This window comes from Ptychodera flava, chromosome 9 (genome assembly GCF_041260155.1).
Source record: "Ptychodera flava strain L36383 chromosome 9, AS_Pfla_20210202, whole genome shotgun sequence".
NCBI classification, from domain to species: Eukaryota; Metazoa; Hemichordata; class Enteropneusta; family Ptychoderidae; genus Ptychodera; species Ptychodera flava.
In genome coordinates, this window is record NC_091936.1 from 32,451,693 (window position 1) to 32,473,576 (window position 21,884).

Below are 21,884 nucleotides of genomic sequence, written 5' to 3' on the forward strand. Positions count from 1 at the left end.
AAATGTTTGAATTCTGGTATATGAGAATAATCAAATATTAAAGAAAAAAGCTTGGTCACCATGCTTGATTTTCTAAATTTTCACACTCTGATTATAAAATGATACAGAAGTAAAACTTTGAATAGTAAAGACTAAAAGAAAAAATATGTGACCAAATGGAATTATTTATTTTTTAACCATTTTGCAATTATCACACCCAAAATTTCAGAGATTAAAACATTTATTTGATGGAATATTTTAACCTTCCGGTATTGTCATTTTTGAGTAGCATCTAATTCATATAGGTCTTGTAGTTTTGAAACAATTTTTTGGTAGGTCACTGTGCAATACGGCAATTAGCCAGAATTCACAATTTTCCTACTCTCTCATGATTGCATTTTGTGTGCTCTTCAACAGGAGCAATTGACCTGGCCAGAGTTGGATTAACTCAAGTTGGCTTTTAGACCAATAAATCTGAAAAAATTCACTGATGCATTTAAAGAACTTGCCTTGGGAATATGACTATACAAAGTGCTAATACAGGTAGTGTTGAACACCTGTGAGCAGAACGGCGGAATACATGTTAATTTTTTCTGCGCTCACATCCTTTACAAATATGCGGGCCTGTGATAGTTGGGGGGGACTTGAAAAATTTTGACAATATAGAGGGGGGGCATTTGAAAATTTTTTAGGGTACTTAGGGGGGGGATCTGAAAAAAAATAAGATTTAAATCGAGATTCCTCTAGCCCCCCCTAATCGTTATTTGTGAACGCAGCCTTACACGTGATATCGCCCCTCCTTAAAATTTCTCGTAATTCTCCAGTAAGCTGTCTCTAATACGTAATGGGAGAGGATATTTGGCGAGTTCTACATTTAATTATATTTCACAACATAACTGATCAATTAATAGCTTCACCGTCTTGAGTGTTAATTCGCATTAGTTCAAGGGTTTTCATCGAATGTCATGTATTTCGTCTCATTTTCATCCTGTGAACACTGACGTCGGACAAACTACTACTGTTTATATGTCTCATCGAGGTCAAGTTAGCTTTTATGAACGTTGTCAAAAACAGTGCATTCGCGATACATATCTTCGAATCAAAAGTGCAGTATGGAGGAAAATATTTGCACATGTCTATCATGTCAGAATACAGAAAATGTAAGGTCGCCTCTGACAAAGAAATTAATGTGATTTTGGGTCTGACTAGGGGCCTGAAAAAGTGAAATGACGGGGGTTTATCGTTTAGGGGGAGGTGCTACACAGGAACTGGTTGATAATAAGTTTTACATTTGATAAGACCTGTTCGCGGCAACTCTCGATGATATAAGTGGTCCGCTTTGGCACAAAGTAGGTCACACTAACAAATTCATGCTGTATACAACCTCCCCTGAAGAGGTCATCTTCTGCACCTTCTCGGTGTAACGACGTCTAGTAAGACTTCAGAATTCACCTTACTACTATGTTGATGCTGTCTTTTGACAGCGAAGAGCGACACGCCCTCTATGGCTCTATCATACTTCTTTTTGCATTGTGTACCAGAACCCCTCAGTAGTTTTTGTATAATACTCGCAAGTTTTAGACTATTATACCAAAACTACCGAGAGATTCCAGTCAAATTCTTGCGTGACCGAGCGAATGCCTCTGGCACAACGTAGGGGTACTATAAAGGATATTTAGAAAAGAAGTGGCGTAACATCATGAAAATGGTCTCATGTGACCCCATAAACTTGACTTCGTTTTTCCTGGGAGTTACTAGGATGGCCAAGCGTGCATATAAAGCTTATGAAAATGCATATTTGTAATGGTTTCTGTCATCAAGCGCAAACGACACGCTACCAGTTATAGATTTCGGCACGTTCATGGTGATCGTGAAACCATTTCTTATTAAAAGTGTATACTAGTTTTACACTTCAAGCAAGTCAAAATACTGCAAGTATTGATGAGCTCGTAGCAGTTAGCCGATAACCTTCAGCTAAAATGCATTGTTTTTGCATGAATTTCCCTCTATTGTGAAGAAACACAGGGACAACCAAAACTTAGTTCAGATCAACGCAGACAACCGAGTGGGGTGGGACTATGGCGTTAAGCAGTCTCCTTTAAGGAATATTGGCAGGATGAGCATTTATTCCAGTATCATCGGGGCCGGGAAAGCTTATATTAGGGAAATTTACATTTATTTCTTTTGCTTGGCGAAGAACGCGGGAAAATAACCAGTAAGTGGGCAGGTAGGATTTAGCTTTTTTTATGGTAGGGGGGGGGGCGTAAATCATTCGGAGGGTTGCGGACATTCGGGAACTGAACTAAGGGCGAAAAGTATAAGTCGACTGTTTTTTGAGTTTCTGAGTAGGGGAAAATTTGTGAGTGCCGCGGGAGGGGGCAGACGGTTTCCAAATAGTATCAGGTGGACAGTTGCATATTGGTTTCACTGTCCCATAGTTTAATTTTGTTTTAAACCCCTTATATGAGTCTATATATATGCAGAACCACCTTAGGCGAGCGTATTTAAATGTAAAAACAACTCTGCGACATCTCGAATGCAACTTGCTTGCTTCCTCGTCAGAATACTGGGCAACCAGCAAGTTAGTCAAACCAGTAATGGCTTTGTTTTTCAGGCACATAAAAACAAAATTTTTTTGAACATGTGGGGGCTTTGAACCGATTAAAATATTATCATCATTTTCAAATTTACAACCAATTTCATAATTGATTGTCCCATGCAGTGAAGAACAGAGCGTACTACAAGGGAAAACAAGTCACTATAGGAGGAGATGTATGGATACCGAACAGCTGTTGTGTCTGGAAAGTTTCGAAGAACAGGCCCAGAAAATATTTCCGATAAGTTCAATAGAAGCGGGTCGACAGTGGCACACAAGTATTCAGGAGGTGATATAATAGGGCAACGACAAACAGATAGTTTCTTCGGGGAAAGGAGTGATGAAGGGCAGGGGAGGATTCGTTGGTTGCAGAGCCGAGTGGACAGTGTTCAATAGAAGCAGGTGGATAGTTGCACACAAATCTTCTCAAAATTTGTTGAAACTCTCAAAAACAGTATATTCACATATATAGAACAACTCTGATCGAAAGATGTCGAAACCGACTCGGACATGTTGACGACCTCGTGATACAAAAGAAACAGATAAAAAACAAAACAATTTGATCAAAATTTGGGAGGAGGCGCTAAACCAATTCAAAATCTCATTATCATATTCAAATTTGCAACCAAGTTCAGCAAGTTCACGAGTGAGAGTCCCGTACGGCGGCGACACACGACGTAACCACAGTGTGTATATCTCTATGCTCGTTCAAACCGCGGGTAGTAAAACACTGACGCAAACCAATGGATAACATCTTAACTGCCGCCTGAACTTTCAACGTACCAGAGTACTTTCACGCCGTAGACCATGACATACAGTTTTCACTACAACAAAGGAAGGGCAAATGTCAGGTGTGTATGCTGAGCATCCAAATGTCGTGTCGTGAAATCAATATTTTCATAGACTACGGCAATAATAATCAAAACAAATATAAAATCCAAGACTGTAACGCCCGTATATTCCAAAGGAATTATGTGAATAATTTCGGAAAAAAACCAAAGCTGATCGCATTATCGTGGGTTCTGTAAGCATTTCAACTTGCGGGTCGAATGGGGAGTACAGACCAGGTAGAGGGCACAGGGAGGTACACAAACGTATTCCTCGCTCACGAGACCGACGATCAATAATGATATATTGATCACTTGCCAACGGCGTACTCATGTCATTCCACAAGTAGTTCTAAAGTTCAACTGCGGAAAAATAAAGTCCTGGCTTATGCATATGGTAAGTATACCGTCCACCTGGAGAAATATTTTTGAAGTATTGACGTTGCCACCACAAGTCGAAGACAAGTGGTGCCACGGTCATTTAAGTCAGTGGTATTTTCCTTCGCTGAACGAAGATATATCATGGAATAATTTCTAATTTCTTGAGTATCATGCATCTCGCAATCCTCTGATGATTACAAGATGCATGGACCTTCATGTAATTTATATTTATGTTACTGAGCTCTGTTAATTTCTGCGAAGTTATTTGTATACCTGGATCTTTCCATAGAGATTTAGTAGCTGAAGGAAAACTGCAAAAGTGTTTTTTCGAATCTCCATTTACACATTTTTTTACTCAAAATTCGTGATTTTTCCATTTCCCTGGTTTCTCCACAATAGTGTAAATCAAAGGAAGTCGGCTATCGATGACATGTCATGACAAGCGAATTTGAGTACACCGTGTCTGAGGATAGTTATGTTCCGTTCTTTTTCTCTGAATGAAGTGCAAAAGTTGCAAGATGTGCTAGGAATGAATTAAAGGCCCTTTTAACATCTGCCCTTTTGGGTGGTTAATTACCGTGTTCGGTTCTGTGTCTTAAATACACGCAGCAACAAATATGAGGGAATTTTTAAAGTTCACTGATATCATTTATTTATTCATTTACCCGAGAAAAAGGAAGATGAAAGAAGGAAATGCAATCAAAAGAGAAAAAGATACTCAGAAATGACGAAATGTTCAAATGTGCACAGCAGTTATGTGAAAGGAAGCTATGGTACATTAACGAACAATCCTGTAACCAAAACGCCACAACTCATTGTCAAGGGTTGAATATTCAAATTTCAGAAAGGAACATGTTGCTATAGTCACACCAAGATAAACTTTCTTTGTGAATTGTCTTGAAGTATAATGAATTAGTCACAATCATTTTGATTTCTTCGAATTTAGGTAACTTTATAATAATTTTTAGACACAGCTTTTTGATATTTTAACTGAAAGTTTCAGAAGTAATCGTAAAATTACCAAAATAGTACGGTCTCCATGTACTACAAAAGGCATACTTAAAGGAAGCAACTTATGACAGAGTGAATAGGCCATTCTCTCAGAAAAATTGACATGAAGGTAATTTTTGGAAAATCAATATCGTTTTGTTCAATATGACGGATGCACTTAGTCTCCCCGTAGTTCATTAAAGTATGTATGACAGGGAATACTAATTAAATCATAAATACATAAAGAATATTTTGACACTAAAAGAAAGTACCAATATTCAAAGTAGCGACGTCAGAGCAAGGCTCGCATATAATTTTTCAAATCATTTAGAATGTGAATTGAGAAGAATTGTGTACTTAAAATTACAATATCATTTTATTAAGCAGTAATACTAGTCCATATATTTTTCTATGTATTGACAACATCGCACACTTCACTGAGGAATTTTCCAGGGTTACGGACTCATTGAGTGTCTCTCATACTGTGTATCAGTTAATTGCGAAAATTATGTGTTTTCAACCCACTCTCCAAATTCACGACAAAAGAATCTTATCCTGACTTACCTTGTAAAGAAAATGGTATATTCGAGGAGTGTAAATGAAACTCCGTCAACAAATCAAATGACCTTCGTTTGAAACAGGGATCAACAATATTACAGGGACGACTTTCAGTTTCTTCAATATAAATAAGTACATCATGCATTTACGGCTGCTGCTGATGAAAGTTTCACAAGAGGAAGGCACAGTAAGTGAGACTACCCACAATTCCCCTTGATTTGTGTGCTCGGACATTATTTACTAAAGGCTTCTTCAATTTTATCAGTTTCTGAACAATTTGAAACTTAGAATTTAATTTAAGAATTATTGGTTGAAACTATGTTCCAAAATTATTGATCATGTTTAAAATTCAGGAGTAAATTGCATAAGAATTCGATGTTTGAAGTTACTAAAAATTGTACACTTGTAAAGGTAAAGTTATCAGCAGCTAAGATGGTCTCATCATACCACCTGTCAGACATGTTAATTTCCTTTGTTACAAACATTCAAAAATCAATACCCTTTCTTTTGCAAACACAGATGCTATTTATTCTATTAGTTTCCTTGAAAATATTGCATATGGCTGTCAAAAAACTATTTCGACAAAATTACAAAATTGCTATCTCTTCTGCGGAAAAGGGGTCGATCTTCTCATTATTCACAGTGAGAAATCAGAAAATTATGATTATCAGAACTATGGTCCCAGAATTTTGAAATATGGACCCAGTTGTTCTGTGTATAGTCTGTGGGCCGAGCCCTAGAAAAAGCTCTGGAAGTTGATTTTTTTTACCCACATGTTTGTGTATATTGATATTATGTGAAAAAGCAGTTTAGAACATGCTTGTATGGAAGTCACAATATTCCATTGCAAAATCTTGCACATTAATTAGATTTTTGACCAAAAAGCTTGGTGTTTTTTTTGTAATTTTCAGTGAAAATGATGAAAAGTTGTTCTTACTCTGTTCATGATAGTTATTGTTGAGTGTACCAAAATAATTATAAGAAAAATTGAAAACAACTGTTATTTCATCGAAAAACATGAAAAAAGCACTTTTTTACCAAAAACACACATTTTCATGTTTTTTGTGAAAAAAAAGAGATGATGTGTTTATTGGTAACTGTATGTTCAAAACCATTAAACTATTCCCTTTTCATCTCCAATTTTCTCACATGAGATCCACAAACATTTCTTGAAAATGTCTTACATATATTTTTTAACCAAAACTGCAATTTTTTAAACTTTTCACATAAAAAAGAAGATGTATCGACCGGGCATTTCCTATGATTTTGTTGAAATGGTTGCTGATCCTACATGATAAGGTGTGATGTGTTGTGTTATTCGTTCTTGAAAAACAGTGGTTGGTGTTACTTTCATATGGCCAATTACCTTATTTAAATTAATTTTTACCAGATATGGAGAAATCCCCAGGGTCCATACTTATCGTATTCTTAGCCATGATGTACTCAACTATTTGAGAGTATATGCTAAAAATTGCCTGGAAGTTTAAATTTACGCGGGAGAAATGACCACACTTGTTAGTCTTCACTCTGGTTTTTTATTCTTTTTGTTTTTTGTAAGATGAAACAATCGGTGGAAATACATTTCAATTTGAAATCTCCCTTCATTTGAAAGACATAATTCTCTATTGTCAGTGAGTGTTATCTGCATTGTGATCACTATGATTGAATGTTTGATTTTGTCGATGTCTTCCTCACAGTTAATTAGTTTATTGAATGTCACTTTCTATGTCTGAGGAGCTATCATTCTCTTCATCTGCTAGTTCACTTTCATCAATTTTTGTTGTGTTTGTACAGGAAACACACTGACACAGCTCTGTGCAATGCAATTCCATTTCTCTACATGAACATCTTGATGAGCATCCAGACTTCTTGCATTTACAGCTTACAAAATTGATGATAGAATCTGGTGCAGGGGGAAGTGTCATCCACTGGATTGATAACTCTGAGTCTTGCAGTATCCATCCATGTCCATGTGGGCTTGGTGCATCCATTTTTGCTTGCAAACATCGCCTGTAGATTGCTGTTTGGTAGTTTACACGCTGTGTATGCAATTTCAGGCTGTCTTTGTTTGGAGGGAGGGCACCATCACTGTGTAGGCCAAGACGAAAGCAGTTGTATCTTGCTTCATTCACATTACTGCATCGGCTTTGCCCATACAAATTACAGACAAAGGACTTTATTTGTGTCATTAGTGTATCAGACAATGTCCATGACATTCCCAGGTCATGGAATGTACCAGTGTAGATATCACTTCCAAGAAGCATTTTTATCATCTTCTTCTTGCCATTGCCTTTGAAAGCAACTCACGCTATTACAGCCAGAGAACACATGAAGGCCAAGGAGAGCCAGGGCAGTCTTGTCTCCCAAAGACTCTGATATCTTGTTTACATAGAAGATTTTACCATTTTTGCTGGTTTGATGTAGGAACAGCTGGCCCTGTATTGATGAGCGCAACTCACAGCTAACATCAAGACATCTGTATCAGGACTGCGAATGACAATGTTGTCTGCTTCCCCGATGTATGATGCATGTTGAGCATGGAGTGCCAAAATGCCAAGTCTTTAGTAATTGGGACATCAATCACTCTATCCTGGTTTTGAAACATGCAATCAGCATCTGAACCTATAGGTAACATGAAAAAATAAGTTATTGCATTGAACTTGATATTCCAATAATAACAATGATAATAATAATAACAACAGCATTTCATGGTAATAGTACAATAAGAAAATGACGATTAAATTAGCAATACAACAACTTTCATAAAATGTAATTAAAATATTAACCAACAAGGAAATAAATATAAGGTTTCAACAGTTAAGGGACTGGACATAAATTACAGGGGGGGGGTGGGCCGGTGTTTTTCAAAAAACCGCTGCGTAAAAAATAGTGACCCTTCAAAAGTTCATGCACAAAAATTAGTGACCCTCCCCCTTATCCGTGCATGAAAATAAGTGACCCTCCCCTGTTACTCAATACCCCCCAAAAAAACCCGCAATGTGTTAAAGACCCCCTTCTGACTTGCTATACTTTTTAAGTCGCCCTCCCGAAAGGAAGGCAAAATGTGGCCGATATAACGCGTTGTCCAAGAAATATCAAATCATATGTGTGTGATAATTCATGTAAATGTACTTTGCTTGAAGTGGCAGGTAAAAAGTGCATGCCTGTACAAAAATGTAATTTTTAGATTTTATCGATAATGTTGATTCACTATACATGTAGTCGACTATAAGAAAACTACGAACGTGTATTTTCCAGTATAAAACTAGCTATATCTGTTCATATACAGATGTTTAATAACTGATATAGATATACTTGATTAGCATGGTTGTTTACAAGTGCACATGTGAACAAGATATTTGATTTTGGAATTTCTGTCAAAATGTTGATCCACTATACATGGGAGTCTATGACAAAACTATACATGGGAGTCTATGACAACACTGTCAAAAAATTTTCAGAATTAAAAATTTGCACTATTTGTGCATATATGGACCCTCAATAATTGACATAATTGTGCTTGATTAGAAGAGGGTGGTAAAATGTGCATCTGTGTACAATAACTTTGTTTTTGGAATTTCGCATAAAATGTTGATCCACTATACATGGGAGTCTATGACAAAACTGTAAAAAAAATTTTCAGAATTAAAAATATGCACTATTTGTGTATATATGACCCTGAATAATTGACATAATTGTGCTTGATTAGAAGAGGGTGGTAACACGTGCATCTGTGTACAATAACTTTGTTTTTGGAATTTCGCATGAAATGTGGATCCATTATACATTGTAGTCTATGAAGAAACTATGAATAATTTTTTTTAAATACAAAACTTGGCCAATCTGTGTATTTATGTATGCTTGATTATTGATATTTATGTTCTTGATTAGACTAGAGTGGCTACAAGTCCATGTGTGTGTAAGAAATTTGATTTTGGAATTTCACCGAAATGTTGATTCACTATACATGGCAGTCTATGGTGAAACCCTATGAATAATTTTTTTCCAATACAAAAATAGGTAAATCTGTGCATTTATGTACACTGAATTATTGGTACTAATGTTCATGATAGACTAGAGTGGTTTCAAGTCAATGGTTGTGCAAGAAATTTGATTTTGGCATATCACACATGGCAGTCTATGATGAAACTATGAATAATTTTTTTCCAATAAAAAAATAGGTAAATCTGTGCATTTATGTACACTTGATTATTGGTATTAATGTGCATGATTAGACTAGAGTAGTTTCAAGTCAATGGGTGTGCAAGAAATTTGATTTTGGAATTTCACTGAAATGTCCATTCACTATACATGGCAGTCTATGATGAAACTATGAATAATTTTTTTCCAATACAAAACTTGGTAAACCTGTGCATTTATGTACACCTAATTATTAGTATTAATATTCATGATTAGACTAGAGTGGTTTCAAGTCAATGGTTGTGCAAGAAATTTGATTTTGGAATTTCACCAAAATGTTGATTCACTATACATTGTAGGCTATGTGGAAACTACAAATAACTCATAGGTTATCTGATCCTAAATTGTTATTCAAAAGTTGTTCGACCTGAAGCTTCCAGTTGTTATTGATGACACTATGCACTATTCTGAACAGTTTGTATTCTGTCACTGTCCTCAAAAAATTAAGAAATGTACATACAGCGACATGAACGTTTGACACCGACCTATACCCAATGTATTGTCATGGGAGAACGATGTCAAGTAAGTAATCTCCCAAATTGTTATTGAAAGAGTTATTATAGGGGACAGTTATGCACAATAGTGTTGAATAAGTAGAAATCATGACAACTTAAATCAATGTGGCTGCTTGGATCATCAATACATTGTTTATTATACCTGAAATTTGCGCCCGAAGGGCGCGCCGAAAATGGTAATGGCAGAAAATGAAAGTGCCAGGAGGTATTTTTTCTTTTTTCAGTATTCCATAACGTGCACATGCAATTTCAGCTTTGATGCATGAAAAAAGGTGACCCTCCCCATTAGGCTTGCACAAAATTTTGTGACCCTTCAAAAATGCTTGCGCGAAAAATGGCGACCCACCCCCAAAAAACACGGCCCACCCCCCCTGTAATTTGTGTCCAGTCCCTAAAGGACACCTTTATATTGGGGTTAACGAGACTATGTATGAACAGTAATTGGTTTGATTGTTTACATATTGTTTAAACTGAGAAAATGCAACAATGATTGAAATTTAGGATGAAGGGAAAGGGCATGTAAGGCTATGTGCAAATGGTGCGATAATATGGCAGCATTTCATGAGTGTGCGCTTACAATACTTACAACCGTAATATGAGACCATGGCATCATGATACGTGGTGACTGTGATGATTATTGTATTTCACAATGTACAACCTGACGGTGCAGGGCCATGGCGAGGGCGACCATGGTTACTCAATAATGTTGCTTGGTGGAGCGGTAAGTGTCCTTTGCTATGACTTTGTAATGGCAACGGCAGTTGAAAGGTTGTCAGCTGTACTAGCTTCATCTCCAGTGTTCCTTTGAATTATGATTCCATTGGTGTTGTGAGTTGTACCTTTTCCTACAATATTATCATAATGAAATATACCTCGTAAGAAAATAAAAGTTAAAATGTGTAATTACCTCCTTCTATTAAAACTGCAAAAAGTAAAATCACAGCAAAATGTTTAACACAAAGGCTGTAAAAATTTAGTTTTCATGGCGTCTTGGTGTAAATCATAAGCTGTAACATGGAAAGCTAATCACAGTATGTGTATCTGAGTCTACTTACCACTTAGAGTTTCTTCACAAAATCATTATTGTCCCAAACTAAGGTGGTAAACACTTCTTGACAAAATCCAGGTGGCAAACCATCACTGTGAAGTTGTTGTTGAGCTAGTGCTGTGTCATGCTCTAAAACCGATGAATGTGAAACACAATGGCCTAAACCATTCAGCAATCCTATCAAAGACGAAGACCCTGTCAAATGACGCACTGCCATACCGAGAGACAAGTGTTTTGGGGTGACTTTCCGTCCTCGAGATGACAAGAAGATTAAGTCCTGGCAGACTGATAACAATCTGTTTTCTACAGCTGACGGGACATCCACGCGTTCACTTGTGAGAAAGTCCTGTGATGTGCCAGTACACCAAGCTAGGAAATTGAACAGCTTTGTTGGCACAATACTACTACTTTGTTGGATTGACAGGTCTTCTGCTTATGGAGGCCAGTTATTAACACCTTCAGTTTCTTCAAGAATACTGTGAATATTCATTGCAGTGTGAATCATCTCAAGCCTTTCATCTTGGCTGTTGTTATAGCTGTTGTCATTGACTGTGATTCCATTTCATTTCCACTCTCTTCACTTTCAGAATCTGTATTGGTAATATTCAAGATATGATAATCTGCAGCAGAATCTCCTCGGTTAGCCATCAGTATTTCGCACTGGCGATACTTAGGTCGAATAAACACTAGTTTGTCACTAACCTTGTTTGCAGTCTTTTTTTTAGCGACGAGTTTTTGTATGTGGATTCATCTATATCTTCTTCGTCATTGATAATTTTAATAAAGATATTTCTCATCACATCCATTGCGATGCACTCTCTGCCTTCAATGATTCTCTTCTGTACAACTTCATCACAAAATTTCTTAAAGGATGGGGCATACATGATACCGCTGTCTTCCTCTGCTTTTTTCTGATATGTGTAAGTTACACATCTTGTATAACTTAGGTAACATGATTGGTGATACTTAACTTCTATACTGACCAAGTCTTGACCTCGCAGTTGAATCAACAGTTTCTCGTCTTTCCTATGTTCCGCAGCTTTAATCAATGTACGTCCATCAGTTTCACACGAAGTAAGTCTTTCATTTGACCTCTTTTTTGTTATCGGGTCCCGTCTTTGTTTCCGACGTCTGCACAAGATGCATATCGGTGGTAATACATGTATACTTCGGCGTTTTGCTGCCGAAATGGCGGTGGAAGTAGGATTGGACCGCAGGTGTCGCTTTTTAGGAGAAACTTGGTATTGACCGTCATTATCAACTTCCGTCGGCTCATTTGATTTGCTTGTTAACAGCGTTTTCCGCACAGTACCTTTCTCTTTGCGTTTCTGTGCCTGAGTAAGCCGGTGTTTATCTGTAAAACGCTGATAGCATACACGGTGGAAGCCCGCCCGATCTCGGCATTCAGCGCTTACCTGCAGTGCTATTTCCTGCTCCAAACCATCAGAATCCTTTCATACTTCAGTACATTGAAGCAATTTAGCCCATGATTTATCCGTGAAGGAACAAACAGGCTCATTTCTTTTCGTCTTCGCGACGTGGCATACACACTGCATATTGGCAAGGGCGGCCATCTTGTTCGTCTATATAACGCATTGTTTGATTGGATCACGCGATTGAAATGTCATCGAAGTCACCAATGAGAACGTTTGTTGCTCTCGAGAAACACACTAATGACCTTTTACCCCTATTTGCATCTACTTCGTTTTTTGGGACTTTTTGGTTTAATTCTACGCCCCTCTCAGGCAAAGGAGGTTGAACAATTTGTTTTCTATATCTTTTGGGCAAGTATTTGTCATTTCAATCGTTTATAACTTCCAAATTCGATTTAGTTCCATTTTTGAAACGATAGATCTGGTCGGCCCATAGACTATACAGAAGAAATTTGCTTCAGTTCAGTGAGTGATCTCCGTGTGTACGGATCATGGAGAATTGTGGGTAGCCTCACTTACTGTGGAAGGTTCTTTACAAATCGTCACTCTGGGCTCGTAATTGGCTCTAGGTGTCCATCAACACCTCTGTGATTGAGGGCGCACTTTGTACAGCAGATAATCAAACATATACATATTCGGAGGAAAATTTTATGCATGCTCACCAAATTCTCTGAGCAGCAATCTTTGCCCTGGAAATGAGAGAGAAAAAGAGGATGAGTGAAGGAGGGTAGACAGACAGACAGACAGACAGACAGATAGATAGACAGATAGACAGATAAAGAGTGGTAGAGACAAAGAAAGCAAAGTTAAAAGGAGTGGTAAATTATTTATCGCGAGAAAAACGATGAACCGAAACCACATACCAGAAAACCAAGGCCGAAATGTTTCTGGACATTGCCTATAGAAATGGCATAGTTATTCAGGGCATGTTCCCACTTACGTTATAGTCAAGTCAACAATACAAGCTCTGGCTTTTTCGCTAAAATTCGCAGGGATTATTGATTGTATGATGGTGGCTTTTGTTACCAGAAATGCACATTTGTATTTGTGATAGGCCGTAGTTTGTGGAACTTTGTCTTCATTGTTTAGTTTTGAGATGTTTATAGCAGTTAGAATATATTTTAACAGTTTTTTTAGCATACAATTTCAATCGGTACAGCTGCTTTAACCCTTTTTGAGCGTAGTGATGGCGAGGCTTCGCTCAAATATATCAAATTAATTATGACATAAACGATCCCCATCTTACATATGCAATGCCATCGCATTGTCTTGCAAGAGGTCTGTACCGCCATACATCCACAGAATGCATTCGCCGACACTGATTTCAAAGTCCATAGCGTGCTTAATCGACTTTGAAGTAGTCAAGTAAGATATATCCCTAATACGAAAAGTTCGTTACATCTGCAAATTAGTAATAAGATCTTTCACAAATTCAAAACTGACTTATGTCATAGTAATATTATCTGCAATATATATATATATATATATATATATATATATATATATATATATATATATATATATATATATATATATATATATATATATATATATATATATATATATATATATAAGTTTCGACAATTTTGGTTAAATCAAAGGAGATATACATTCCCTAATAGGGAATGTTCGTTAAATACTGAAATTAGTAATTAGCTAAATCAAAAAATGCTAAATGACTTCAAGAATGTTATATTGTAGTATCTTCAATGTACATAGCATACTTTGTCAATTTTTGTTAGGCCATTTAAGATATGTATCTGTGATAAGGAAAGTTCGTTGAATATGCAGATTAGTATTAGATGTTCCACGAAATCTCAACCTACTTTAGGCATTATATTTTCTTCATTGTACAAAACAATTTTCCTCAATTTTGATCAAGTCAATCCCGATGTATATCCCTAATTTGGAAGGTTCACTCAATATGCAAATTAGTGATTAGCTGAAGTGAAAATCCTTGATGACTCTCAATATTGTGGTAACCTAGTCTCATAAATTTACATAGTATGTTTCGCCAACTTCCATCAAGTTAATCCTGATATATATCCCTAACTAAAAGTTTCATTAAATGCACATTGGAAATTGGCTGAAGTAAAATGCTTAATTACTTCAATCATGTTGTATCATAGTATCTTCCGTGGACACAGCAAGTTTCGTCAACTTTTGTCGAGGCTGTCAAGATATACATTACTAATTAGAAATTTCATTAAATATGCAAATTTGGACTTGGCTGATGTAAAAAAACGTAATGACTTTCGATTCTATTAAATTATAGAATAGGTTCAATATACATACCAAGTTTCGTTAATTTTGATTCACTCATTTCAGAAATATATCCCTAATTAGTAAAGTTCATCAAATATGCAAATCAGCAATTAACTTTTATGTCATAGGTGTAAGTCTATCGTGGCGGATAGATCCTTTTGTGGTCAACATTTGTAGCAAATCTAAAATTCATTGCAGCCGTTCTAATTGTATGTCTGTTTTTTCTGTTTTTTTTTCTGAACATCACTGATCATGCAAATGAGCATGAAATATGCCATTGACACGTCCAAAACTAATCAGCTCTCGCCATTTTCAAACATAATCTATGTACCAAATTTTATTCTGATCCGATAAGCTATTCTTGAGATATCGCGCGAACAGACTGACAGATAGACAGACAGACACACAGACAGACACACAGACAGACTTACATGGTTGCAACATAAAGCTCACGTGAACACGTTAGCTAAAAATAGGGTAGTTCGGACAAGAACGATTTTTTCTCATCTGAGTTCTCTATTTGATCCGATTCTACCCTTTACTATTCTATTCTATTCTACACTGTGTCTATTCTTGTTTCAGCGTTTAATTTAATTTGCTTGCTGTATTCCAACCAATAGCAGGCTTTCTCAAATTCCTTTCTTTATTTTACAAACAGCAAGAAAAACAGTGCCGGTTTTTTTGAAAGGAGGTATGTCGGGTACTAAAAACAGGTGCTCCCATTTGCACTATCAGCGTAATTGCAACATAACAACAGTTGTTCTGAACCAACAAATTACTCCTGCATGTTATCGTTCCATCAACAGAGAACTGGTGGAAAGACCCCATAATCACAACTTAAGGGTCAGAGGTCGAGGAAGCACTTAAGTAAACAGCATGAGGAGTGGAAATATAAAACCGTGGATAAATGAATGTATAATGCATTTAATAATTATGACTGTGTTCATTATGAACATAGCTTCACGCAATAGCGTTGGTTGGGAACTGTTTTTATTTTGTATTAGTTCTGAACCTTTAGTAACAGCAAAACTTGGCTAGATCATGCGTAAATTTTAACAATGCGAAAAATGTTATATTTGGGTCAGAGAGTTTCAATATTTGTTGGTAGGGTTACCAGAAACCCAAATATTTTAAAACACCATTAAAATAACTTGAGATATAGGTGCATGTAAAACGGGCACAGAGAATTAGTTTAATGAATTTATTTTAGCTGGTGGTAAAAGTTGCAATCGTCACTGTAGTGAACTAACAAAGAATTCTCAATTACTTTATCCGTGGCCAATTATTTCAATATCGTTCCTATCATGTAACAAAACGTTAATCTTTCGTTCATTTTTTTATTTAATTATTATTAGTAAGCAAAACTTAAATGTAATAATAGTTTACATAGGCTACGTTATAGCTTGGATAACAGATTATACGTTATAGCTTGGATAACAGATTATACCAACCTACCTGAACAGTAGGATAATATTCAATCTTGTCCCTGTAATAAGATACCGACATGTTAAAGTACATTTCCACTGAGAAGTGAAAGAATCGTTGTTTTCCATGTTCATCCCTCGAATCGCGATGTGGAACACCAAGCCTCTCCAAACACTGGCTTAGTTTTATGTCGTCGGGACCTTGTTCTTCCGGAGAGCATAAAGAATCGTTTTTCAATCCGATCTCCACCAATTTTCTCGATGCGGCCTTGCTGATGACATAACCTGCACTTCCGTCCGCATGAGTGACGTTGAGATTGTTTGGGTTCCTTACTCTGTTACAGAAGAGCATGAGTTGTGTCGTGCTTTCCTGCTCCAGCACTTTTCGCAGATTTTCAACGATGACGTATGTGTCACCATCGGCTTTCATAAACCAGTCAGTATCGTTTATATGGTGCTCATAGATGTACTTGTAAGCAGCCTTTACTTTTCCCCAAATGAAATGACGACCTTCTGTTATTTTTACATTGAGGCCGATGAGCGTCTGGTTCTGATTTGTTTCGCTGCTTAAAAACAGCATTTTATCAACTCGTTTGCCCCAAGTTTCTCTCACTACGGTAAGTCGTTCGCCAATTATCGGGTGCGGTGGGTATGAAACACAGTATTCGTACGGGTTTGTTGTTGGAATGTGTCAGGCTCGCTTCTTTAACGTGACACTGTAAAGGAAACACAAATTTATTATACTTAAATTATAGCTTCCAGCACAGCCATGGATATCGACAGGACCTGTAATGATTAGGCAAATATGAAGTAAATCCATACATTTACTTTTGTAAAAGAAGAACCACCATCAGGGAATCATCATTTAACATTCTGTGTAGAACACTCAAAGGGAAGCTGTCGTCGGAACTATGCTCAAAGGTTACCAGAGGTCCCTACGACCGATGTAAACACTGTATGTAGGGTAAGTTGGCGATTGATGAAAATTAAAACATGTTTGTTAACAATAAATATCTTAAAATTTAAATGTTGCAGCTATGTTGACATGATGCATCTAGATATCACGCATGAAATGCATTGTTTGTAATTAAAGAAAGTTGCACAGGCGCAGTTCCGACGACACCCTTTCTTTCATAGATAAGAAAGAAAGATGAACAACTGGTTCCTTTCCACAGACATCCGAAGTTTACGAGAAGGGAGCAATGATGCCAGTAAGAGACAAAGATAAAAAGTGCATCAGCTGTGTGCCTTATAACACAGCATTTACATTCGGTCTGACACCTATAACACACCTAATTGATAAAGGAAATGCGGGGAATTTTAGGTTCCGAGAAATCTGTACACGGCCTTTGACCATTGTTACCCGGGTCGATGACATCAGAGGCAAGAACTTCATTTCGTTTTTCTTTCTTGTTTGGAATACTTCAGATGGAATGTATTCTTCACATTCTAATCTGTATTTTGTTGAATGTTTTGCATATATATTTGAATACTTCGTCTGACATTTAGTTCAGATTAGTAATATCAGCCTGCAGCCTTATCGTGGGCTTCTTTTTTGGACATTAAGTTTATCGAGCAAATTTGGAATTGCTTCGTTTGTCTCCTTTTGTGTCAGCAATTATGTAAGAATACTACCCACGCTTCATGCTATTGAAGCTTTCTTGATGTTTACATTGGACAATGTGACGGAATAGAGTGAAAGAATGCATGAATAGTCTGTCCTCTTTTTCCCTAAATATCCGACAAAAAATGATCGTCTGAAGGCATGTAATACAATCATAATTCCCTCAACATATGAGTTTGCGAGTCCTCGTGTCAGGAGACCATTGGCCATCCTACCATTTACCTCATGCCAAACCTGCCTTCAGGTCTTTAAGCCATGTGGCAAGGCAGTAATACATATTATTTTGAAGGACCTTCGGGTCACACAGCTTTAAGCATGACGTTACTTCGTATTTCCCCCTGAACTCAAGCAGTTCTCTCCTGTCAATATTGTTATGCATTTGTAGGTAGAACTTTAAGATTTTCAGTATAAAATCACTTTGCTCGTATCGACGATTGTAAGAAACGTCCTTTTAATATTAATGATGTCCGTATCGTGGGTTAGTGTACCTTCAGTATTTCTAATTATGAGCACCAGTTGTAAGCAAGGTAATAAAATTTTAAGCTTGTATCTGCTATCATGAGGTATTAATTGCATCATACCGAACAAATAGTTAGTAAATAGGCACAGTACAGAGTGTTGTCACAGGTAAAAAGAGTCGCCGCCTTGAACTATTGCATGTTTCTATCGCCATACCTGATGTTTCTTTCAAACGCGTTTAGATTAGTGTAGTTAAAGTAACATAGACTGATCCAGTTTTTAACTGTCATGATGTTTTTGTTCACTAATTGCTGAAACATTGATAGAGACCTATTCAGGCTTTCTTTATTTGGAATTTTTAATAATTTCAGCAGCTGTGATAGAGAATGATTCCATACAATTTTGGGTTTTTTGGTTATTGAAATGTGTCATTTGCAATTTTTCCACATTGTATTCAATACAAAACGCCTTCAGTGTAACATGAGGGGCATACTTTTCAAAGAGGTTGTTCTATTGTTATAAAGAAAAGTAATGTTTCATAATGTCATTTATGTGTTACAATAATTTTAATAAGAAAATTATTAAAGTTATCTTTATACCTTGAAAAGCCATGCAAATGTTGTTTATGGTTTTGGACAATTATGCGAAGGATGTATTTGACAGCACAAGTACAACCAAAACTACAGTGCCGCATCCATATATCCATATATTCTTCTAGGCATTTAATTATTACCGCATACACTAAAAGTCCTCGTGTTGCTACATTAGAGTTTCAGCGCAGTGTTTTCAAATATTACAGTTGCCTTCCATTGCACAAAAATTAGCGACTCCATCCTGATTCATGCACTAATGGTATCGACCTCCCGGAAACCGTTCCATGAAACATTATGACCCTTCCAACTCGCCTAGTCCCTTAGTTATAATCGCCGACTTTCTGGTGATACGTAGTGGAGTAGACTACAATAGAGGAACAATAATCTATAACATCCTTACGTTTAATCTGCCCATAAATGATACCTGATAATGTCAGATTAAAAGCACAGTAATACTACGATATACATACGCCGCAGTTGATAATACGCATGCTTCGGCACAGTGCATGGCATATGGCACTTACTGCTAGATTCTCGCTGTTATGTGCCAGCAAGGAACAGTTGTTTCTAAAACATAGATTTAATTCATTATTATTCACAATAACGTGGACTAAAACTAAGCACTCATAGTCCTTTATTAAAATATGTCTTATTTAAATCTCAATATAATTGCCATCGGTCGGCATACTGTCACGGATTCTAAACCTTCCAACAACTGTTGCATGGTGTTGAATACATGCGTAAACGATGTCAAGTTTAGTGGAGATCGGCTGATAGCAGATGGCAAGCCTACAAACTGTCGAAAATACTCTACTATCCGATGTTATTTGAATCGTTGCTAGTCAGCTGTTGTCGTCAGATATGCCGCATAAATGTTGAACGCTTCCGACAACTCAACGCAATTAAAATCAGATCTAGATAGGGGCTGATACTTTGGTCTTTCCCTCGTTAATAAATGATTCAGTCGTCAGATGTTGTCGTGTATTATGCCCTCTCTATGTCTGATTTTGATTATTTCGCTCAACTGTCGTAAATTGCTAACCTTTCGGGATAAATACATGTAGCATTAACCATACCCGTGGGTTAAGGTGGAGCTGTATGTTGCCAACAGTTTTTTTTCAAAGGAATGTTTCTCATCAAAGATGACTAGGAAAACCCCTCATACCATATATTTTCAAAAAGCAGAGACTCTGAAGTTTAGTATGGTAGTAATAGTTTATTTGAAGGATGAAGAGGGTGTATATTTGGGGTAAAAACCTCAATTTTTGCTATTAATGATGAAAATTAATTTAAGTCAAAAACTTGATACTATATCTGAAATGTAATATTTTACTTGAAACAAAAGTAGAAAAAACTAGTTTTATATTGCATTATCTATCCTCATTCTAAAATGGCATGAGTTGAAAGACTGACACTCCAAAAACAATGATTAAAAACATGATCAGCAAAATTAAAATACTTCTTATTCAAAATGTACCAAAGTTTCCACCATGTATGATACACAAGTTGAACTTGGGAGATTAATAAATAGTATCACAATTGAGAAGCCCCCTTTGGCTGGCTAATCGAATTTTGCTTTTATTGACTTGTTAGAAATAGCAGTAAAATTTACAGATATCAGTAATTATAGATGAATTTAAAGTTATCTTTTGGAAAAGTTGATACAGTGAACCAACTAAAAACAGACACAAAAAGGACTGAGAAATGATCAGTAAGGCTGTGTCAAGCTTTTGTGATATTTGTGGTATCAAGATTACACAGAGTATAATTAAGGTAGATCTAACACCTTTAAAAAATAAATCATAATTGTAGTCATATGTTGATTGACGACAAGATTATTCCATATTACGAATAAGTAAATATGGGAGTCACCAAAAAGTTTTTCATTATAGAGCCAAATTATCTTAAAAGTGAAATCCCGTGGACTGGAAAGCTTAGAAAGACTAAAAGGTATGTTATTTGAATATTAAACAAACTTCTCTCTCTCTCTCTCTCTCTCTCTCTCTCTCTCTCTCTCTCTCTCTCTCTTCTCTTGTAGTCATATGGGAAGCTTGTCAAATGCGTCAAAACATTTACGCAGGACATCTGTATCGTGCAGATATTGCAGCCGTGTCAACCCAGAAGATTTGACAAGTGCAACTGTGAAGTTTTCAAACTCACAGTGCATCTTGAATAATTTGAATCATGCAATATCAACTGTCTTCATTCCTTTATTCGTTGTTGTGAATACACTACATGTAGGATGAAGAAGATCAATGGGCAGGACAAATATGTACATGAGGAACAATATCATTACTACAGGACAAATAGATTTTTCATTTATAGTTCAAAAATTTGAAAGATTAACATAACGGTACTTGTACTGATTGAAACTCCCATTCAAAACTGTTTACAAATTGGCAAATAATATAAGTTTGTCAACCAAGTCTGCACATAATTAAATCAAATACTAGTGCCACTGCAACAGTCATTGTGTGCACCATCTTATTCTTGAAAAAAAGGCATTTTTTCTCTTTAGAATTTACATACGTCAAAATGCAGGTTGTTCATCAAGATTCCTACTGTCACATGTTGAGAAAAATTATCTTATATTTGTAGAATGTCAACATTCTAGTTAGAATCACTGTTCTAAAATAAATGCATGATGTATGATGACTAAAAATATGCTAACTTTTTTAGGGTTTTGAGACCATGGGTCCGAAACCCTGAGTCTGGTAATCGTTCTGTTTTCCTTCTCTTTCTTCTTCTTCCGCCTCATAACTGTCACGCAAATACCGTTGCACCTAGAGACTTCAAATTTACAATGGCACATAGATAAAAGTCCGCGCAAGTAATTTTTTGATCACATGACCATAAGAATGGGTCACGTGACCTGGTGCCAATTTTGAAAATGACTTCAGTTGCATTAAAACTGTTCTCCGTTTTTGTATACCATAGGGCTAGGTTTCTTCATGCCAAAGATCAAGGCCGATTTTGAGAAGAAGATTTTTAA

General features: G+C 36.5%; 1 protein-coding gene and 1 long non-coding RNA gene across 2 annotated transcripts; both read right to left on the reverse strand.

Annotated features, from left to right (window-relative positions):
• Nucleotides 1–7,615: 7,615 nt before the first annotated feature.
• On the reverse strand, nucleotides 7,616–12,760 carry LOC139140715 (uncharacterized). The gene is made up of 3 exons (XR_011554052.1): nucleotides 11,102–12,760; nucleotides 10,633–10,891; nucleotides 7,616–7,953 (listed from the first exon to the last, which is right to left on the reverse strand). It is a non-coding gene; the product is annotated as an uncharacterized lncRNA (long non-coding RNA).
• Nucleotides 12,761–16,214: 3,454 nt separating this feature from the next.
• On the reverse strand, nucleotides 16,215–16,796 carry LOC139141278 (glycoprotein-N-acetylgalactosamine 3-beta-galactosyltransferase 1-like). The gene has a single exon (XM_070710904.1). The coding sequence runs from the start codon at nucleotides 16,794–16,796 to the stop codon at nucleotides 16,215–16,217; it is 582 nt and encodes a 193-aa protein (XP_070567005.1).
• Nucleotides 16,797–21,884: the final 5,088 nt, after the last annotated feature.